The 20,428-nt window shown below is 44.6% G+C and overlaps 1 protein-coding gene across 1 annotated transcript in view; it reads left to right on the forward strand.

Moving 5' to 3' along the window:
- TMEM145 (transmembrane protein 145) overlaps positions 1 to 18,736 on the forward strand; it is a 62,118-nt gene extending 43,382 nt beyond the window's left edge. The window contains exons 3-15 of the mRNA XM_069948079.1: positions 175 to 252; positions 332 to 418; positions 1,213 to 1,314; positions 1,401 to 1,485; positions 2,260 to 2,331; positions 3,830 to 3,898; positions 4,757 to 4,837; positions 5,820 to 5,898; positions 7,727 to 7,820; positions 8,379 to 8,551; positions 10,750 to 10,870; positions 13,615 to 13,806; positions 15,090 to 18,736. Of these exons, the coding sequence (XP_069804180.1) occupies positions 175 to 252; positions 332 to 418; positions 1,213 to 1,314; positions 1,401 to 1,485; positions 2,260 to 2,331; positions 3,830 to 3,898; positions 4,757 to 4,837; positions 5,820 to 5,898; positions 7,727 to 7,820; positions 8,379 to 8,551; positions 10,750 to 10,870; positions 13,615 to 13,806; positions 15,090 to 15,326 (1,470 nt within the window). The 3' untranslated portion in view covers positions 15,327 to 18,736. The remainder of the gene's footprint in view (positions 1 to 174; positions 253 to 331; positions 419 to 1,212; positions 1,315 to 1,400; positions 1,486 to 2,259; positions 2,332 to 3,829; positions 3,899 to 4,756; positions 4,838 to 5,819; positions 5,899 to 7,726; positions 7,821 to 8,378; positions 8,552 to 10,749; positions 10,871 to 13,614; positions 13,807 to 15,089) is intronic.
- Positions 18,737 to 20,428: the final 1,692 nt, after the last annotated feature.

Below are 20,428 nucleotides of genomic sequence, written 5' to 3' on the forward strand. Positions count from 1 at the left end.
AATCCCACTAAACTAATTCAGACCCCAGACCAGAATCTGCAGATACTCATCTCTCCCTGTTCCTGCAGCTTGCAGCCCTGCTCACTCCTAGGCCCAGGGGTAAAAGAACCAGCAGGTGAATGATGAATGTACCTTTCTGGCTTTACCAGAAAGTGAATCTCTCCCTCTCCACAGGCTAAATGCTGCCAGAACATCCTGCTGTATTTCGATGACCCATCTCAATGGCCGGCCGTGTACAAGAAGGGGAACAAGGTCAGTTGGACCTGGGATGTGTCTCGGGGTAAATCTGTTGATTGAAAGCTGTAGTGATGACTGGGCCTCTCCCATTCAGGACTGTCTGATGAAAGAGTCCGTCATCCGACCGGAGAACAACCAAGTCATCAACCTGACCACACAGTACGTCTGGTCCGGATGTCAGGTGAGCACCACCACCACATATCATACAAATGGGTTCTCCATCTATATGTTATATGGCAGTAAGACCTAGTGTCCCTTCTAGCTTCCTCACTTCAGAGATAGCCTAGCTCTTAAAGGGGGCTTCTAGTTTTCTGCAACCTTAACTTTTCTATTACACTGTGTTTTAATTCCTTGCAATTTCTTAAATTGCTGATTGCTGTCAGTGAATAAAAATAGCAACCAGACTGTCAGTCACTTTAAATAATATAATGATAAAGGGGTACTACAGAGAAAAAAGAAATTCATATCAACTAGTACCAGCAAGTTATATAGATTTGTAAATTACTTCTTTTAAAAAAAACTTCCAGTACTTATCAGCTGCTGTATGTCCTACAGTAGTGGTGTATTCTTTCCAGTCTGACACAGTGCTCTCTGCTGCCACCTCTGTCCATGTCAGGAACTGTCCAGAGTAGGAGAGGTTTGCTATGTGGATTTGCTACTGCTTTGGACAGTTGCTGAGAAGGACAGAGGTGGCAGCAGAGAGCTCTGTGTCAGACTTAAAATAAAACATCACTTCCTGCAGAACATACAGCAATTGAGAAGTACTGGAAGTTTTAGAAAAATAAGTCATTTACAAATCTGTATAACTATATGACCCCAGTTGATTTGAAAACATTTTTTTTCCTCCGGAGTACCCCTTTAAGAGGTTAACCCTTGCCATTTAGATTTAGGTGAAGAACTTTTATACAATGGTCCAGGAGGACTTACCTCCATTAGCAGCGGCATGTCTTCTGATCTCAGGCTTCTTACTCACAGGTGATAAAGGAAGCCGGACAGAGCTACCTAAGCTGCAACAGTGGAAGAAGCTTCCGATCGGTCCGTGAACGATGGTGGTACATAGCGCTGAGCAAGTGTGGGGTGAGGAAAGCCACAGCCATATACAGGGGTGAAGCAAGGGGTTAACATCACCTGACTCTCGTCTCTGACCCTGTCGCTCTCTATAGGGGGACGGTCTGCAGTTAGAATACGAGATGACGCTTACGAATGGCAAATCGTTCTGGACCAGGCACTTCTCGGCGGATGAGTTTGGTCAGTATACTAAGGCTCATTGGTAAACGCTTGTGGCTCTCATCGCATCTGGTCTAGATCACAGTTGCGGCCCTCCGGTTGTTGTAGTTTTGCAGCAGTTGGAGGGCCGCAAGATTGACACCTGTGATCTATATAGTACTGAGCATATTAGAAGTTAGCACAGGTCATATATTTTAGTACAGATGCCAGTAAGTTTATGGCTGTGACTACACATCAGCGCATCGAAAGCATACTCGAGTCCAATCATTCTACATTTGAATACAAGTGGCTGAAGAAGCTGGATGCAGCCCTAAAGAGTCCTGAAAAACATGGATACAACCGTGTATAGTATCGGACGATATAGATCAAGGGTGTCAAACTCAAATAGACAGCGGAACAAAATTAAAAACTTGGACAAAGTCACGAGCTGACCTTGATATTTATTGAAGTGGACAAGCAGCATATCTGGAACTTTCAGAGCGATGTGCAGTGTTCCTGGCGCTGTCAGAGCGTCGTGTGTCACCAAGCACATTGCACTACGATCAATGATATGATAAATCCCCACAATAGTGTCCCACATAGAATCCCCCACAATGGTGCCCCATATAGAAGTCAACCGCCCAATGGTGTTCCATATAGTGCCTCGCAAAGTAATAGTGCCCCATATAGTAGTCAGCTCCCACAAATGTGCCCCATATAGTAGTCAGCTCCCACAATAGTGCCCCATATAGTAGCCAGCCCCCACAATAGTGTCCCATACAGTACGGTAATGTTGTCATTTTATTATTTTTGCAGGGATCTTGGAGACTGACATCACCTTCCTTCTGATCTTCATCCTCATCCTTCTGCTGTCCTGTTACTTTGGCTGTAAGTGCATCATCTGCTGTATTGTGGATTGCAGGGCATTGGATTTATTGGATGACAACCAATATGGTTGCTGTAGCCAAAGCCGTCTTTCCCATTGGGTAGAGTAGGCAGCTGCCCGGGGGCCCATGACTCATAGGGGCCTCCATCATGAGTTCTGTGGGCATAGCACCTCTGCCTGCTGCTGACTGCCAGTGCACAGGTGATACTGCCGACTCTGGCTCTGCTGACTGTCAGTGCACAGGTGATACTGCCGACACTGGCTCTGCTGACTGTCAGTGCACAGGTGATACTGCCAACTCTGGCTCTGCTGACTGTCAGTGCACAGGTGATACTGCCGACACTAGCTCTGCTGACTGCCAGTGCACAGGTGATACTGCCGACACTGGCTCTGCTGACTGTCAGTGCACAGGTGATACTGCCGACACTAGCTCTGCTGACTGCCAGTGCACAGGTGATACTGCCGACACTGGCTCTGCTGACTGTCAGTGCACAGGTGATACTGCCGACACTAGCTCTGCTGACTGTCAGTGCACAGGTGATGCTGCCGACTCTGGCTCTGCTGACTGTCAGTGCACAGGTGATACTGCCGACACTAGCTCTGCTGACTGTCAGTGCACAGGTGATGCTGCCGACTCTGGCTCTGCTGACTGTCAGTGCACAGGTGATGCTGCCGACTCTGGCTCTGCTGACTGTCAGTGCACAGGTGATACTGCCGACACTAGCTCTGCTGACTGTCAGTGCACAGGTGATACTACCACTAGCTCTGCTGACTGTCAGTGCACAGGTGATACTACCACTAGCTCTGCTGACTGTCAGTGCCCATAATTGCGTTAAGACATCCCTGACTGTAATAGCTTCCAAAGAGGTTGTCAATCAGGTGTCCTAGAAGTCTGAATGGTAAATCTAGTAGTTCTGCAGTAATACATCCCCACAAAAAAAATAGGGGTAAAAACGAAGCAGATAGTATGTAAAGAGTTAATTTTTTAAACTCTATTGACAACTTTTTAAATGTCGAAAAATGGGAAAATAACTGGAATTCGAATCCTTGCACAATTGTGTTCCCAGTTATATCCTGGTAATAATATAAAAGGAGCGCCACCTGCAGGCCAAGATGTAGATGACTAGCAGTATATAGTGCACAGCAGAGGGAAACATTTATACACACTGGTTTACACAAAAGCAGCTACATCGCTCACAGCCGTGTCCCGGCCGCCATTTTTGCAGTGCATGTTATATAGCTCAAGCAATGGTGGGATTTATTGTGCAGATGTGATGTGTGATTGGATGTTATAGTATAGTACAATGCTAAGCATCTTAGTAGTCATGTGAGCATAACATTAGTGCCACGCTGGCGCCCCCTCAGGCTGGACACTGCAGTACAGTATATTATCGGCGGTGCACACATAGCTAGATGTATCATCTTAGCTCCGTGTTTTATTCACTGTTAGTTTTTCGGATGGATTTGATGGTTTTGGATGACAATTTTCTATTCCCCCAGATATCCTGCGAGGACGGCAGCTCCTGCACACCACGTACAAGATGTTTATGGCTGCAGCTGGAGTAGAAGGTAAGTTACACATCTGCAGAGACCTGGACATCATGGCCACTAGCATAGCAGGATCCCTTAAAGGGGAACTCTGGTGAAAATCTTTTTCTTTCAAATCAACTGGTTTCAGAAAGTTATACAGATTTGTAATTTACTTCTATTTAAAAACTTTAAGTCTTCCAGTACTTATCAGCTGCTGTATATCCTACAGGAAGGGGTGTTTTCTTTTCAGTCTGACACAGTGCTCTCTGCTGCCACCTCTGTCCCTGTTGTTTCCCTATTTATGTTTAAATACTCGCAACCGAGTGGGACTTAAGGGGCTATCTAACAGGGTGGTGTGGTGCTCTCCCCATCATGGAGGCACCCCGTGGAAACAGGCTAAAGATATCTGGCTATACTGTGTGTTTGAGACTCCAAATTAAAACATCTCAAGTCTTCCAGTACTTATCAGCTGCTGTGTGTCCTGCAGGAAACAGTGTATTCTCTCCAGTCTGACACAGTGCTCTCTGCTGCCACCTCTGTCCATGTCAGGAACTGTCCAGAGCAGGAGAGGTTTTTTATGGGGATTTGCTGCTTCTCTGGACAGTTCCTGACATGGACAGAGGTGGCAGCAGAGAGCACTGTGTCAGACTGGAGAGAATACACTGTTTCCTGCAGGACATACAGCAGGTGATAAGTACTGGAAGACTTGAGATGTTTTAATAGAAGTAAATTATAAATCTTTTGAACTTTCTGGAACCAGTTAAGCTGAAGGAATTAATGTTATTAATGTTATGGCTGATCAGTGTATGTAGGAGGGCTAGTAGGTTGTAAGTTCTTCTAATGTTCTGTCTGTGTTATGTGGTAGAATATTAATAGTAACATCTTTTTTCCCCTTAGTGCTCAGTCTGGTGTTCTTCTGTGTATACTGGGGACAATATGCACAGGATGGAGTTGGAAGCCCCAGTATTAAAGTACTAGGTTGGTATTGTGATGTTTATCAAAAATGTGAAAAACATTTTCCAATATGTCACTCCTCTGCTGGAATCTCTTTGAATTACAGCTCTAAAGCCTGAGGCTGCACTACTGACATTCACAAGAACACATGCCCAGCTCTGATCTCTCTAGTATTGCCATGCAGAACACATACTTAAAAGACATGGTTTACAGCCAGGCTCATGGACATAGACGACAATAGACAGAGTGAGTCCACTTGAGATGAATGTGAACCATTACTGAGCGCGCTCTGTGACCTGTGAAGAGGTCATTCCAGAGGGAGCTGCTATTGTCTACTATCTACTGGTGTCACATGACGCTGCAGTGCTGTACAGATCACTTTACAGAAGCCTCCTCTTATCACCACAGACAGAACAGGAAGTCTCAGCTTAGTTTTATCCCTAGCGGTGAGAATGAAAACTGCAAGATATCAGGATTATTTTATAATATAGATAGAAAAATGGAAGATATGAAAAACATCACCAAAAATTCTTTAAAAATATCTTTAACATAAACTTATTTACACATTCCCTTTAAACTCTTAAAGGGGAATTCCACCTACAATTTTTTTCTTAAATATACAATATATAGATCAGTGGAGCATGGTAACGTTACAGAATGGCACAGCAGGAATTAGCCGGATGATTTATAGGCCGCCACCAACCACAATGAAATGTTAGAATAAAAATGAGGGTAGAATTCCCTTGAAGCCGCCGTGCTCTTTGTAACCACATTGCAGCTTTGTTGATCTTCCATGTCTAACAAGCAGATAAACCTCGGATTCCCTTGTTTATCTGGACTTCTCATTAGCGCTCCTCATTTGGTGTGTGCGGCAGATCAGTGACAGGAAGATTAGATATGGCCGCCTCCGATAATTCATTACTGGTGTGATAACAATGCACAGAGCTGTACATGGTGGAAGGTCTCATGTTAGGGCCATGTACTCAGCCATGCTCTTCTCTTACAGCCAAGCTGCTCTTCTCCGCCAGTTTCCTCATCTTCTTGCTGATGCTGATTCTGCTGGGGAAAGGATTCACGGTGACAAGGTGAGGAGGACTGTCCCCTACTACATACTACAGACGTGCCCCCCCATCGACCAATCAGATACCAGCATTTATTTTGGAACCTTTCTCTGTACAAATGTCACCTCTGATCTGATTGGTTGATGTGGGCATCATCTTGTTTTTCAGGATTTCTGCTATTTTTACATTGATGAGAGTTAAAATGATGGTTTCCCACGATTATATGAGGCGTTGGAATACCCCCCCCCCTAATTTCCTGAGAATAAAGTGCAGGCACCACGGTGTCACCTGTCGTACCTCCAGACACCCTTGTTGCAGAGACAGCACAATCCATCAGTGATTAGTGTATTATTCTATGCCCGTCACTATACAGAATGGACAAGCTTCCTAAAAGAGTCCCCCCAAAATGACAACCCTGTCCATTTCCTCTGTTTCTGCATGTTAATGTCATATAGGGGTCCCCTGGGGGAATGTGCAGATCTTGGGGGAGATTTATCAAACATGGTGTAAAGTGAAACTGGCTCAGTCACCCCTAGCAACCAATCAGATTCCACCTTTCATTCCTCACAGACTCTTTGGAAAGAGAAAGGTGGAATCTGATTGGTTACTAGAGGGAACTGAGCCAGTTTCACTTTACACCATGTTTGATGATAAATCTCCCCCAATGTTTTTTATTAATCTGTGCTCAGCGCTCAGTTAAATATTTATCTCCCCCCAACTCTCTCTGTGTCGGTCCCGCACAGTGTCACACTTCTTTCCGTCTGTGTCAGACAAGGACCTTCTCCGCTCAGCCAATCAGGGAGAAGGGGGAACAGTGATGCAGCCACTGATTGGCTGAGTGGTAAGGTCCTTCTGTAACACAGTGGTGGATTATAATGTGGGTGGTTTAGGTGGCCATTCAGGGCCCGAGGCTCCTGGGGGCCCACAGACGTCCAAATCGCCCAGATCAAAGGCTAGAAAACATAAAAAGAAAATAACTCCACACCTTCCCCCCATTGCTGCAGCTCTCCCGATGCGCACTGTTCCCTTCTGTCTTCCGGCACAGAAAGGACAATACAAATCCGCAAAAAAAACAAACGGATTGCGGGTGGAATACAGATGAACAATCCGCATTTTTTAGGGGATTGCAAACGTTGATATCGGAAAGAGTATACAGGCCAAAAAAAAATACTAAACGCCTGCATTAGGCCTTATGGTGCGTTTACACTGATTTTTTGACAGGAATTGATTTGAAAAGAGGAGAAATCTCAGTCTTTCCTTTATGACCTGTTCTCTGTTTATAGTCTGTTCTTGGCTTTGGCTTTAAAAATCTGTCAGATAAATCTGTCTATGTAAACGCACCATCAAGGCCCTATTCCACCAACAGATCTGACCACAGATTACCTGCCAAAGATTTGAAGCCAAAGCCAGGAGTGGATTTGAAAAGAGGAGAAATCCAGTCTTTCCTATATGACATGTTCTCTGTTTATTGTCTGTTTCTGGGTTTGGCTTCAAATCTTTGGCAGATAATCTGTGGTCAGATCTGTTGGTGGAATAGGGCCATTAGAGGTTGAAATCCTCTCCTTATGATGTCCTACCTAACACAAGTTCAAGGCTTACAAGACTATAGCAATGTTGTGTTTACACAGGGAGATTTATCTGACTGATTTTTGAAGCCAAAGCCAGGAAAGGGTTTGAGAAGAGGAGAGATCTCAGTCTTTCCTTTATGACCTGTTCTCTTTTTATAGTCTGTCCCTGGCTTTGGCTTCAGTAATCTGTGCAATAGGCGGAGTCGTGTCAGTGGCCGATTGTTATCCATGTAGCGTGAACCTTACTTTGTGCCGTTGTTCTGATGTTATTTGTCTTGTTGCAGAGGACGTATTAGTCACTTGGGCTCCATCAAGCTGTCTGTCTACATGACGCTGTACACGGTGACTCATACGGTGCTGTTCATACATGAGGCACAGGTAAATGACCCTGTGATATAGGGAAAAAAATGTCACAGAGAGTTCTTATTGGTCGTGGTCTGAGTGTTCAGACTCCGATCGATTGGGTAGCATGCACGCTTCTCACCCCGCTCTGCTTCTATGTGATTGAGACAGTCCTATAGACTTACATTATGTGACTCTCTCAGTCACATGACACAGAGCCAGGAGAGAACACGCTGAGTGCAGACTTCTCCCGGCTGATTCTTCTGATCAGTCGCGGTCTGAACACTCAGACCCCAACTGACAAAAACTTTTGATATGTCCCTGTGACACATCATGGATGCTGATAGTGCCCATTTAAATGCTAATGTATATAAAGTCGGTGTTGGACTGGGGTATCTGGGGCCCACCAGAGGAAATGATCCTGGGGGCCCACCGATGAAGAACCAGTGGGCCAGTCAGTGTTAGTGCAGGTTCTTAGCTGGGGGCCAACAGGAGGATCCTTGGTCCTCCCGTGGGCCAGTCCGGCACTGTATATTGTACTGGTGCACCACCATGTATGAGCTCATAGTAGTGCTAACCTCTTTTTTCCCACAGTTTTTTGATCCAGCTCAGGTCCTGTACACATATGAATCTCCGGCAGGTTACGGGAACATTGCCCTCCAGTTCCTGGCCTACATATGGTTCTGTTATGCCGTCTTAGTGACACTCAAGCACTTCCCGGAGAAACAAGCTTTTTACGTCCCCTTCTTTGCAGCTTACACACTCTGGTGAGTATATGTGTGGTATCCCACCACGGGTGTTACCAGTATGTTACACCCCTTGCAAAAGTAACTGTGGTAATGAAGTAGTACCCAAGTTTTGCCACAAGATGTCACTATTAGATGTAGCTGTACTTATGTTTTGCACAGCTGCAGGCAACCATAGGGTTATTGTTTATTGTGATCTGTACACCAATGAGGACCTTCTCTTCTTCTCTACCTATCCCTGAACTCCTTTCTTTCTATGCTTTCTTCTTTCCCACTCACAGGGGATATTATACCACCTATAGAAAGTTGTCACATGGGTAGAGGAAGTATATACCCACACTTAGTCAGTAGTCTTAGTCAGGTTCCTGTGTAAAGCAGACGCACATGGGAGACTCAGACACCAGTTTTTTAAAAGCAGCACTATGCTGTGTTATGCTATTCAAGGGAGAGGACAAGTCAGAGAAGCCCCAACCCACGCCAAGAACATGTCTAAAAGCGCAGGACAGTATCCTGATAACTAGAGGAACTGATCCAGATAGAGCAAAGTTGCTAGAAGCCTACGTTCTCTATCTCGCAGCGGGGGTGTGGGAGACACACTGTACCTTTTATGTATCTGTCTGTACTTCCATAGTGTATTTGATTTTCCAATGCAATGTGTCAGAGAGGCTTTCCTATGGCCCCTGCTGAAAGCTGGAACATCTCCTCTCTCCTCCTCCCATACCTATCCCAGCTGGAAGCTGAGCCCTGACTGTCTATCAAGCAGGGATGGAGATGGGAAGTGAGTGAGACAGGAAAAAAAATAACATTAATCTAATCGCAATAATTGAGTAATTGAATAAATCCAACTGTATCCGAGCTATAGCGTTAGGGTATGCTCACACATTTTGGGTTTTTTTTTTTGTAGGGGGCACTCTGGCAATTTTTTTCTTTAAAATCAACTACTGTCAGAAAGTTATACAGATTTGTATTTTACTTCTGTTTAAAAATCTTCAGTCTTCTAGTACTTATCGGCTGCTGTAAGTCCTGCAGGAAGTGGTGTATTCTTTCCAGTCAGACAGTGCTCTCTGCTGCCACCTCTGTCCATGTCAGGAACTGTCCAGAGCAGAAGTTTTCTATGGGCATTTGCTCCTGCTCTGGACAGTTCCGGACAAAGGTGGCAGCAGAGAGCACTGTGTCAGACTGGAAATAATACACCTCTTCCTGCAGAACAGTCAGCAGCTGATGAGTACAGATAAGTACAAATCTATATAACTTTCTGACACCAGTTGATTTGAAAGAATTTTTTTTTCCGCCAGAGTATTCCTTTAAGGCAATGAAGGATATTGTCACCCCCTCTATCGATATGTGCAGTTCCCAGCACCTCCTAGGGCGCGCGCGCGCCGGCTGTCTCAGATTTAAAGGGGCAGTGCGCTCCTAATTGGTTTTAGTGTCAATCACTCCCCTATAAGTTCCAGCCCTGCCCCCTCCCAGGTGTTGGAGCCTCTACTTGCTTCCCATAGTGTTTGGCCCAGCTCCCTGTTGTTCCTGATTCCTGTCCGCTACCTGGTCCCTAGTCCTTGTTCCTGATTCCTGTCCGCTACCTGGTCCCTAGTCCTTGTTCCTGGTTCCTGCTCCTCTGTTACGCTATTGCTCCTGTGTTCAGCCTGTCACCTGCGTTTGCGCCTGCAGACCTCTGCCAGCACCATCTCCTGCCTACTGCTCCTGCCACGCCTCGCCTGCCGTCACTAGCAACCAAGCCAGGGGTAGCGAACTGGGGGTCGCCTGCTCCGGCAAGTCCATCCCGCCTTGCGGCGGGCTCTGGTGAAAACCAGGTGCCCCTTAGACTCCGCTCCCTGGTGAGGTTAGTGCCATCGCTAGTGACGGTCCAGTGGATCCACTACTCCAGGCGTTACAATGCTGCCCTGAGATATATACCTGTATAAAACATGTCTTTGTTGTCTTTCTGGCCAAAATTGTTTTTTTTTATCATTGGTGGACAGTGTCATCTGGGCGGGGCTTCATTACCTATGTGCCCCCCTCCTCCAGCCTATGTGAACACTGTTGTTCCCGTTTGATTCCTTACATCTCTAGGTTGGGTCCCAGCTGAGATCTTGGAATCTGATATAGGTTTCCTTTGCCAGCCAGTATATCATATGGACGTTCTCCATCTTTGGGTCTTGTTATGATGACACAATAAATCACATTCTTGTATGAATCTTGTTGTGTATGTTTCTTCTCAGGTTCTTTGCGGTGCCCGTCATGGCTCTGATCGCAAATTTTGGAATCCCTAAATGGGCTCGGGAGAAGATTGTGAACGGGATCCAGCTGGGAATCCATCTATATGCACACGCCGTTTTCCTGGTAGGCAGCCATTTTATTAAACAAAATCTATCCAACCATTTCTTGGTCAACAACTGGACAACCAATATGGCTGCCAGTATAGTTCCCCCATATGCTCATCGAGTATTCCAAGTGCTGGATGGAAAAAAGTGCACTCTCTTTTTTTTGTTTTTGCGATCAGCGACGGTCCTAGTGAAATGCTGCACCATAAGATGTGATAAAAGATATAAAAAAAAAATCACCTTGTCCTTATGGCCCACAATACAGTAGCTGTTACTTTAAAGGGGCACTCTGAATACATTTAAAATCAACTGATGTTAGAAAGATACAGGTATGTAAATTACTTCTCTTTAAAAAATTGAACCCTTTTCAATACGTTTCAGCTGTTGTATGCAATGCAGGAAGTGGTATATTCTTTCCAGTCTGACACAGTGCTCTCTGCTGCCACCTCTGTCCATGTCAGGAACTGTCCAGAGCAGTGCCAAATCCCAATAGAAAACCTGTCCTGCTCAGAACAGCTCCTGACATGGACAGAGGTGGCAGCAGACAGCACTGTGCCACTTTTTGCAGGACATACAGCAGCTGATAAGTACTGGAAGACTAGAGATTTTAAAGCAAAAGTAATTTACATATCTGTATAACTTTCTGATGTGTAAATTTAACCCCTAGATGACCCATGACGTACAGTTATGTCATGGATGTCTGTCACCAGACGACCCTTGACGTAACTGTACGACATGGGTCTCGAAGGTGCTATGAAGCACACTCCAAAGCAGGCGGCTTTATAGCAGCTGGGACCTCACCGTTAATGACAGGCTTCAGCGATCACGCGACGTTTAAGTGATCACGCGGCGGGGGTCCCGATCGTTTTAACAGACCGCCGGAGGTCTCTTACCTTCCTCTGTGTGGTCCAATCGGTGGTCTGTTGCTTGAGTCTGCCACAGGCAGGCTCAATGAGCAGAGCGCCTATTACACTGATCAATGCTATGGCAAAGCATTGTACAGTGTATGTAATGTAATAATTACTAGAGATGAGTGAACTTCGAGCATGCTCGAGTTGATCCGAACCCGAACTTTCGGCATTTGATTAGCGGTGGCTGCTGAACTTGGATAAAGCCCTAATGGCCCTATTCCACCGGACGATTATCGTTCAGATTATCGTTAAATCGTTTATATCTAAACGATAATCGTTCGGTTGAAATGCAGCTAACGATTAATGACCAAACGAGAAATCGTTGATCGCTTTATAAGTCCTGGACCTATTTTTATCGTTGCTTGTTTGCAAAACGTTCACATTGAATAAGACATCGTTCGGTCGTTCACAATAGATACGAACGCAATAGCGAAGAATAAACGATCGCAATTACGATCATAAGTAACGATTATCGTTCCATGGAAAGAGTGAACATTTTCAGGTCTTTCGTAATAGCGGTTATTTGAGATCGTTAATCGTTAACGATTATGCAAACGATAATCGTCCGGTGGAATAGGGCCCTAAGGCTATGTGGAAAACATGGATATAGTCATTGGCTGTATCCATGTTTTCCAGACAACCTTAGAGCTTTATCCAAGTTCAGCAGCCCCCGCTAATCAAATACTGAACGATCGGGTTCGGATCGACTCGAACCCGAACCCGGTTCGCTCATCTCTAATAATTACATTAACACATACAGCCCCATAGGTGAAAAAATAAAACCGTTATAAGCGTCACAATAGGACCACTTTATTAATAATTATTTGCAAAAAAAAAAAAGGATTTCATAAAAATAAAATATATAACATTAGAGAACTTGTGTAACCTGCATATGGTTGTGTTCAGACTGACCTATAGAATAATGGTATCATGTCGCTTTTACCATATAGTACATTACGTAAACACAGGAACCCCCCAAAAATTACCATATTGCATTCTTTTTTCCAATTTCACCTATTTAAGGGCCCTATTCCACCGGACGATTATCGTTAGCATAATCGCTAACGATTAACGATCTCAAACGACCGCTATTGCGAAAGACCTGAAAACGTTCACTCATTTCCATGGAACGATAATCGTTACTTATGATCGTAATTGCGATCGTTTCTTCTTCCGTATTTCTTCGCCATTGCGTTCGTATCTATTGCGAACGACCGAACGATGTCTTATTCAATGCGAACGATTTGCGAACGTTTTGCGAACGAGCAACGATAAAAATAGGTCCAGGTCTTATAAAGCGATCAACGATTTCTCGTTCGGTCGTTAATCGTTACTGCATTTCAACCGAACGATTATAGTTTAGATTCGAACGATTTAACGATAATCTGAACGATAATCGTCCGGTGGAATAGGGCCCTATATCTTCATAAATAATATATTTGGGATTCCATCATACATGTTATGGTAGAATAAAAGACGCCATTACAAAGTACAACTACTCCTGTAAAAAACAAGCCCTTACATGGCCCTGAAGATAGAAAACTGAAAGTGCTCTTAGACGGGGAGGAGTAAAAAACAAAAATGTAAAAATGAAAATTGTCGCGGTCCACTGGGTCATTTTGGGCTTGGTCTTGAAAGGGATATCCACATTTAATTAAATGGGGTCTCTAGACTTTGAAAGAAATGCATACTAAAAAAATTAATTCATTGCTTGGTTCCTACAGTCATATGAGTTGGGTACAGTTTATAAACCATAGGAATGGTGGAGATCCGCATACAAGAACAGAGTCAGATTATGGTGTGTTTCACATTCACTGACTTACCTTGGTCTTGGTCCTTTTCCCATCCTTAGATAATCACCAGGCCGTCTGCAGCCAATAAGAACTTCCCGTACCACGTGCGCACCTCCCAGATTGGCATCATGGAGCAGAGCACAGAGAAGTTCCCCCACCACGTGTATGGAAATGTGACCTTCATCAGCGACTCTGTCCCAAACGTCACTGAGCTCTTCTCTATTCCGAGCAGCAATGGTAATGGCGGAGTGGTGAGTGTTCATGGATTGCATTGCTTTGCATCATACACTCTCTAGGATCTCCTGAGACCTAATACATATTCTTTACAGAGCCCAGGAGTCATTATGTAAGTAAAGCGGAAACATGTTTTGCTACTAAGTTTTAGGTAAATTTTCAAATATTTATTTTAATTATTATTTAATAATTCTATTTTTTTGTGAGAGAATCCCAGGTAAGATATTCAGTTGATGAAACTTAAAGCGACTCCGTTCGGGGTCCGTTCGGCAGGTGATGCAGTTATTGTCCTAAAAAACAACTTTTAAACTTGCAGCCCTGTGTCAAATTGGCGTGGCCTAGAGTGTGTATGCCCAAGCCTTGCACTGCCTCTCCGTCCCTCCTCATCATTAGGAATGCCCTGGGCAGGAGTTCTCCTATTCTTTACCTGTGTGAACACTGCTGGATCGTTAAGGCATCTGTGCAGTGTTCACACAAGTGATTAATAGGAAAAATACTGCCTAGGGCATTCCTGATGATAAGGTACTCCCATCCCGACGGCGCGATCCGGGCACCGGCGCTGGAACGGGGGAGGTAAGTGACCTCCGGCTTCAATTTCCACCCCCTCCCCAGCGATCCTCAAAAATACTCCCCGGCCCGGAGTACCCCTTTAAGTTCTTAGGAGTTACAGAAAAATGTCTGTGGATGTCCACCATGTCAGTGGTGGAATATCTCTTTAATTGAATGAACATATGTGTTAGACATTGTGACCCTCTCAGGAAAACCTTTATCTTAGTTAGTACACACTTTCACATTGCATCTGGTGGGGCATGATATTTATAGAGGTTGTCCAGCCAAAATTAACCTGTCCCCTATCCACAGGACAGAGAACAAGTGAGAGATCGTGGGGGTCCGACCTCTGTACCCCCTGCTGATCTTCATATCATATTCATATTCCTTGTTTTGAATACAGCCATAGGTACCGCACATGACACACGGCTCTATTCATTCCTATGGAGCCGCTGGAAAGAGACAAGTACATCGCTCAGCTCTTTCTGGTGGCTCCTTAGGAATGAATGGAGTCGAGGGTCATGTGCCGTACCCGTGGTGGTATTTATAAAGAAGCTGGTGGCCCAGTATTGAGATCGGCGGAGGGCACAGAGGTTGGACCCCCATGATCTCTTACTTGTCCGCAATCCTCTGGATAGGGGACAAGTTAGTTTTGGATGGACAATCCCTTTAAGTACAGTGGTTTGCCTTCATCTTATATGCTGCCTTTATGATTTTTTTTCATGTACTTTTTCTTGTTCTGCCCGCACAGATCAATAAACCGGTTCAGTATCCTGTGACCCTGGGTCAGTGCTATTCCCAGCTGACATCAGACCCTCACCATGTTATCACCCCTCCCTCACTGAATGGAGCTCCCGGAAACCAGAAAGTGCCAGTCGGAGAGACACAACTTGGGGGACTCCAACAACTTCACGCCCCCCAAATTCATCATCAGAATGGATTCCCTGAATATTTCAGTATACGCTCAGCGGGCCCTCAGCCCATATAGACACCATTGATGGAAAGAGAAAACTGCAGTACTTGTCCAGCCAAGATGGGCTTTGGGGAACCTCCTGACTGAGAAACCATAGTTTCATAGGGCTGACTTCCTGAGCCAGAAACCATAGTATGAATGTGAACGTGAGCTCCACATGTTCGTTTCTCGGAGTGTGTATAAATGTTTATACAGACATATCCATATGTATATATTTTCATACTTCTTTATGTATGTTGGTGTGTGCATGTACATAGATATACATGATAACAAATAGTTATGTGCCTACGTATGTTGATATGTGCCTCTGCCTCGGCTACAGTCTCTCACATGAGCAGTGTTTTCGATTTCCCGACTTCCGGCTGTAATATTCTTTATTCTTTCTTACTGATTTGTTTTATGTGCGCTCATAATTTTGTCTTTGCCTATCCTCCTATATCCTCTGAGATATAGCCATGTGTCGGTTCTCATTCTCCATGCGTTTTCTGGTTGGCCTCAGCTCAATCTATTTCATGTCATATGTTTATCTGTAGTTTCCACGGTTCCATGAACCTTTGAGTTTTCCTGATTGTTTCTATTCCAGTTACGTCCACCTCTCTTACTTTTCCATTCCACTGCTTTGTCATGCTCTAGAGCACTTCGTAAATGAGTTGTCATCTAGATCTATATCTAGATTCTTCAATTTCTCTTTGAAAAAAATCATTGGCAACAACATCCCTATTCCGACCCAATGTATCTTTCTAAACCTTCTGATCTCACTGTAGATCAGCGATGGGGAACCTTTGGCCCTTGGGCTGTTGCAAAACAACAATTCCCAGTCGCTGGCTGTCCAGGCATGATGGGAATTGTAGATAATTGTATCCCGCCAGGTGTCTCACTTACTGACAAACAGCAGTTGAGGGTCCATGGCTAAGGACATCTGGTCTTTAATAACAGCAAAAAGGAGACCAAATGCAGGAAGTGATGTGAGGTGTCCCTCTGCTTTGCACAGACTGGTCCAGTGATGTTGAATGCTGATTGGCCAGCAGCTGTACACACCCGCTGTACATGCCCCCTGTGCACTGCTGCAGCTGAGGAAACTAACTGATCTAAGGGCCCGTCCACCAGCTCAGAGAGATATGCGGAAGAATTAGCGGTACAATAGGACACTAAACAGACTATTGGAGCTGTGAAATTAAAATTAAAACTGACAGCACACATAAAGAAGCATTAACTGTATATTTGCTGGGATTTTGTATATATCCTGACAGGTACACTTCTCCATCATAGTCCATTTATGTTTAATAGGCACCATCCACACCCACACCTTCCCATCTCCCTCTGTGCCTTGTGCTGAATTTCGGGTGACTTTTTCTGTTCTCCATCCGCGATTCTATATGGTTTCTTGTAACTCTGAATGATTTCCTCTGTAGTTCTAGTTCCACCTTCTCCATTTCATCTGTAATTTCACTTATCTCTCCATTCTGATGTTTTTATCTCCTCATTTCCTATCTTCCTCCATTGTGTCTGTGGGTTTCCGCTTCTCTTCTCCCCTTTGCTTTCCTTTTTATGCATCTGCCTCACTTGTTTCATTATTATTATTTTTTATTCCATCACATTCTATTTGTGTTCCTTCATCTCTCCTGTATGTCCTTTCCCTACAAGAATTCCTTTATCACTGCAGACCGTGCACATTGTATATGCCTCTCTCTTGTTGGCGCTCATATCTTTCCCTTCCTAGTTGCATAATTCTTTTCTCTCGATTCCTTCCGTCTTCTATTCATTTCCGTTCTGCCCAGTGGTGCTCTTTATATCTCTATATTACATATCCTGTATAGCCACGTCTTACTACTACCCCACGTCTTGGGTCCCATATCTGAATTTGCAGTCCATTTTCAGTCCATTCTATTTTCATGTTTTGTTATATCATTGTATATTTCAATATTGAATTTTTTTTTTTTTTTTGCTAGACTGTTGTTTTTAGTGGAAGAAATGGGATGAGGTGGTCAAGAAACGGGATGTATGGTAAATAGCAGTTTATAGAGCACATATAAGTAGAAGACTGACATAGCTACGGGGGTGTTATTAGATATTGTATTACAAGCAAAATGTTTCGGAGGCATGTTTTCTAACCGGCTACTATGTTCCCATGCATAATATCTGAGTTTTCCTTACTTTTTTTTATAGTGAAACAAAGACACCCCAAAGCAATGAGATTGTATACATTTCTTGCCGCAGCGTTACAGATGGTCTGGTTGTCATTGTACCCTCTGTATACATAAGTAACACCAACAGAACTGCTTGGGATAATTCTATTGATGGCATGCTAGCCAATGCATGGGTAACAAAGAATAAACACATGACCCTGCATTGTCATCCACAGAGTTTGCTTTTCACTGTCACTTTAAATCTGTAGGTTCACATTTGCATTGGGAATTCTATTTTTCTGACAGAATTATAAGGGGGACTCTAGAGAGAGAAAATAGTGACTGGTGTTTTGGTTGATCTCCCTGAGGTCAACTATCATTCCTTTACTAGGATAGGCCAGAATCCTGCTCCACACTGATGAGGGGCAAATGCCCAGAAACAGCTGTCTGTAGATGGAGACCTTGCTTGGAGATTTCCCAAGTCATGATATCCTTGACTGGGGCTTGTTGGAAGGTGGTTTCCTTTACTGGAGACCACCCTTGGCTTGGTTATGCGGCTGTATGTTCTGCAGGAAGTGGATTATTTTCAGTCTGACACAATGCTCTCTGCTGCCACCTCTGTCCATGTCCAGAGTTGTAGAGGCTTTCCATAGAGATTTACCGCTGCTTTGGACAGTTCCTGACATGGACAGAGGTGGCAGCAGAGAGCACTGTGTCAAACTGGCAAGAATACACCACTTCCTGCAGGACTTACAGCAGCTGATAAGTACTGGAAGACTGGAGATTTTTTAAATAGAAGTCATTTACAAATCTGTATAACTTTATGTCACATTTTTTTCCCCCTCCGGAGTGTTCCTTTAAGCTGTGACGGGGTGTACTCCAGGGGTGCCTCTGACTAATAATGGGGGTCCATTGGTGTTCATCATGGTGTCTGGAAGGATAGACTTGAATGCTGCACTATTTTTCCTTTCCTGTACACGGTGGAGTTAGCCATATTTTGGATCTGCTGAAGAAGTCCACTATAGAAACACGCTGAGGCTTTGGTATTAACCTAATGCATCAGTGATGTCGCCTGACTTCATAGAATGGATTGTTTTGTTTCTGCCTCTATTCTGTATATTATATCTGACAGGTCTATTTTACCCCATCACTTGATGCTAGAACAGTAACTTGTCAGTATCTTTCCTGTGCTATCCTAAGAGTTATACGCCGCTCTGGCAGAACCTATCAATACACACTGCACACAGACTGACAAAGGCGTTAAATGACTTGCAGAATAAATCTCGTTTTTTATATTTATATTGTCTGGCATCCTTTCTTTGATGTAACTGAAATAAAGGGAAGCTTCACTGAGGTGAAATAAGCTCTTTGGAATTTTAGTAGAGTATATAATAGCTGTATAGCAGAGGATCATAGTCTAATTTATTAAAGGGGTAGTGCGGCGCTAAGAAATTATTCACAAATTAACAAAGTTATACAACTTTGTAATGTATGTTATGTATGTGAATGGCCCCCTTCTCGTGTTCCACCGCCCCCCGCCCGTGTACCCCGAAGTGTAGTGCAGTATACATACCTGATCTGTGTCAACTGACCCCGTCTGTAATCTTGTCAAAGACGTCATCTTTGGGAGGCCTGCCGACCCGCTCCTGCCGTCCCTCATGCCGGCCCCCCTCTGCCGCGTCATAACTGCTCAGCCGCGGATCAGGTATGTATAATGCACTACACTTCCAGGTACACGGGCGGGGGTCGGGGAACAAGGGAAGGGGACCATTCACATACATAACATACATTACAAAGTTGTATAACTTTGTAATGTGTGTTATTTTGTGAATAATTTCTTAGCGCCGCACTACCCCTTTAAAATCCACTTGTTCCCAGGATGCACTTCTTTCCCTCAGCTCTCCCATCACAGCCGTCCCACCCTGCCTACTCGGCTCCCCCAGCACTCGTGCCAGTTCCCCACCCACAGCACTTGCTGAACATCTAATTTCACTGCAGACCATTATCAGTGAGGTTGCAGCACCTGCTGCTTCAATCAGCACAAGGCAGCATGTTGTAATCATACCTCACTCTCGCTAGATACATTTGTATCTGTGTATATGACGATGGTGATGTAGACTGGAGGGGCTGGTCAAACATCGCAGGAATAGAGCTCTGAGGGAATGGAACTCAGAGAAAGAGGTCCACACCACGGAATCCGCGCGGATAAGTTCGGCGGATTCCGTCGCTCGTATCCGTTCACGGCGGCCATAGACACCATTCTATGGTCAGGCCAATTCCGCGTTCCGCTGAAAGAACTGACGTAGAATCGGCCCAGCCATAGAATGGAGTCTATGGCACGGGCGGATAAGCTCGCCACCGCAAACGAGTACAAGCGACGGAATCGGCCAGAACTTATCAGCACGGATTCCGTAGTGTGAACCTACTCAAAGATAGTAAGCTAGCTATCTTTTTAGTATATTTTTGGATTATTAAAGAGAGCCTAAAAAACTCATGCTAACACAAATATTGTTACTTTATTCAGGCAGAGCAGTTTGGCTGTGGCTTACCCATCCCCATAGAGAACACGGGAACACTAAACCATGCCAAATGCTCCTGTGTATGGGCTGCATGGGAGAGATCACGGAACAATCAACGGCCGTCAGTTTGACCACCTTTAATCCTGTATTTAAAGTGCACCTGTTACTACAATAACTTTTGATATGTCATCAGACACGTTAAAAGTTATTGATCACAGCAAGTCTCACTGACAACACTAGTTCTGATCAAAAGATATAGCAGGGGAGAGATTGCAACAGCACAATTCTCTCCCTGGCGGGCCACTCATTCTGTCAATGTAAGTCTATGGGAAAAACATTGACGAAATAAGCACCCGGCCTATCTTCTGATCAGAGTGGGTGTCAGCAGTGCCATAGACTCCAGTCTATGGTCGGGCGGACGGCGGAATCTGCCCAACCATAGAATGGAGCCGATGGCACGGGCAGAGATGCG

Source organism: Dendropsophus ebraccatus, chromosome 12, assembly GCF_027789765.1.
Source record: "Dendropsophus ebraccatus isolate aDenEbr1 chromosome 12, aDenEbr1.pat, whole genome shotgun sequence".
NCBI classification, from domain to species: Eukaryota; Metazoa; Chordata; class Amphibia; order Anura; family Hylidae; genus Dendropsophus; species Dendropsophus ebraccatus.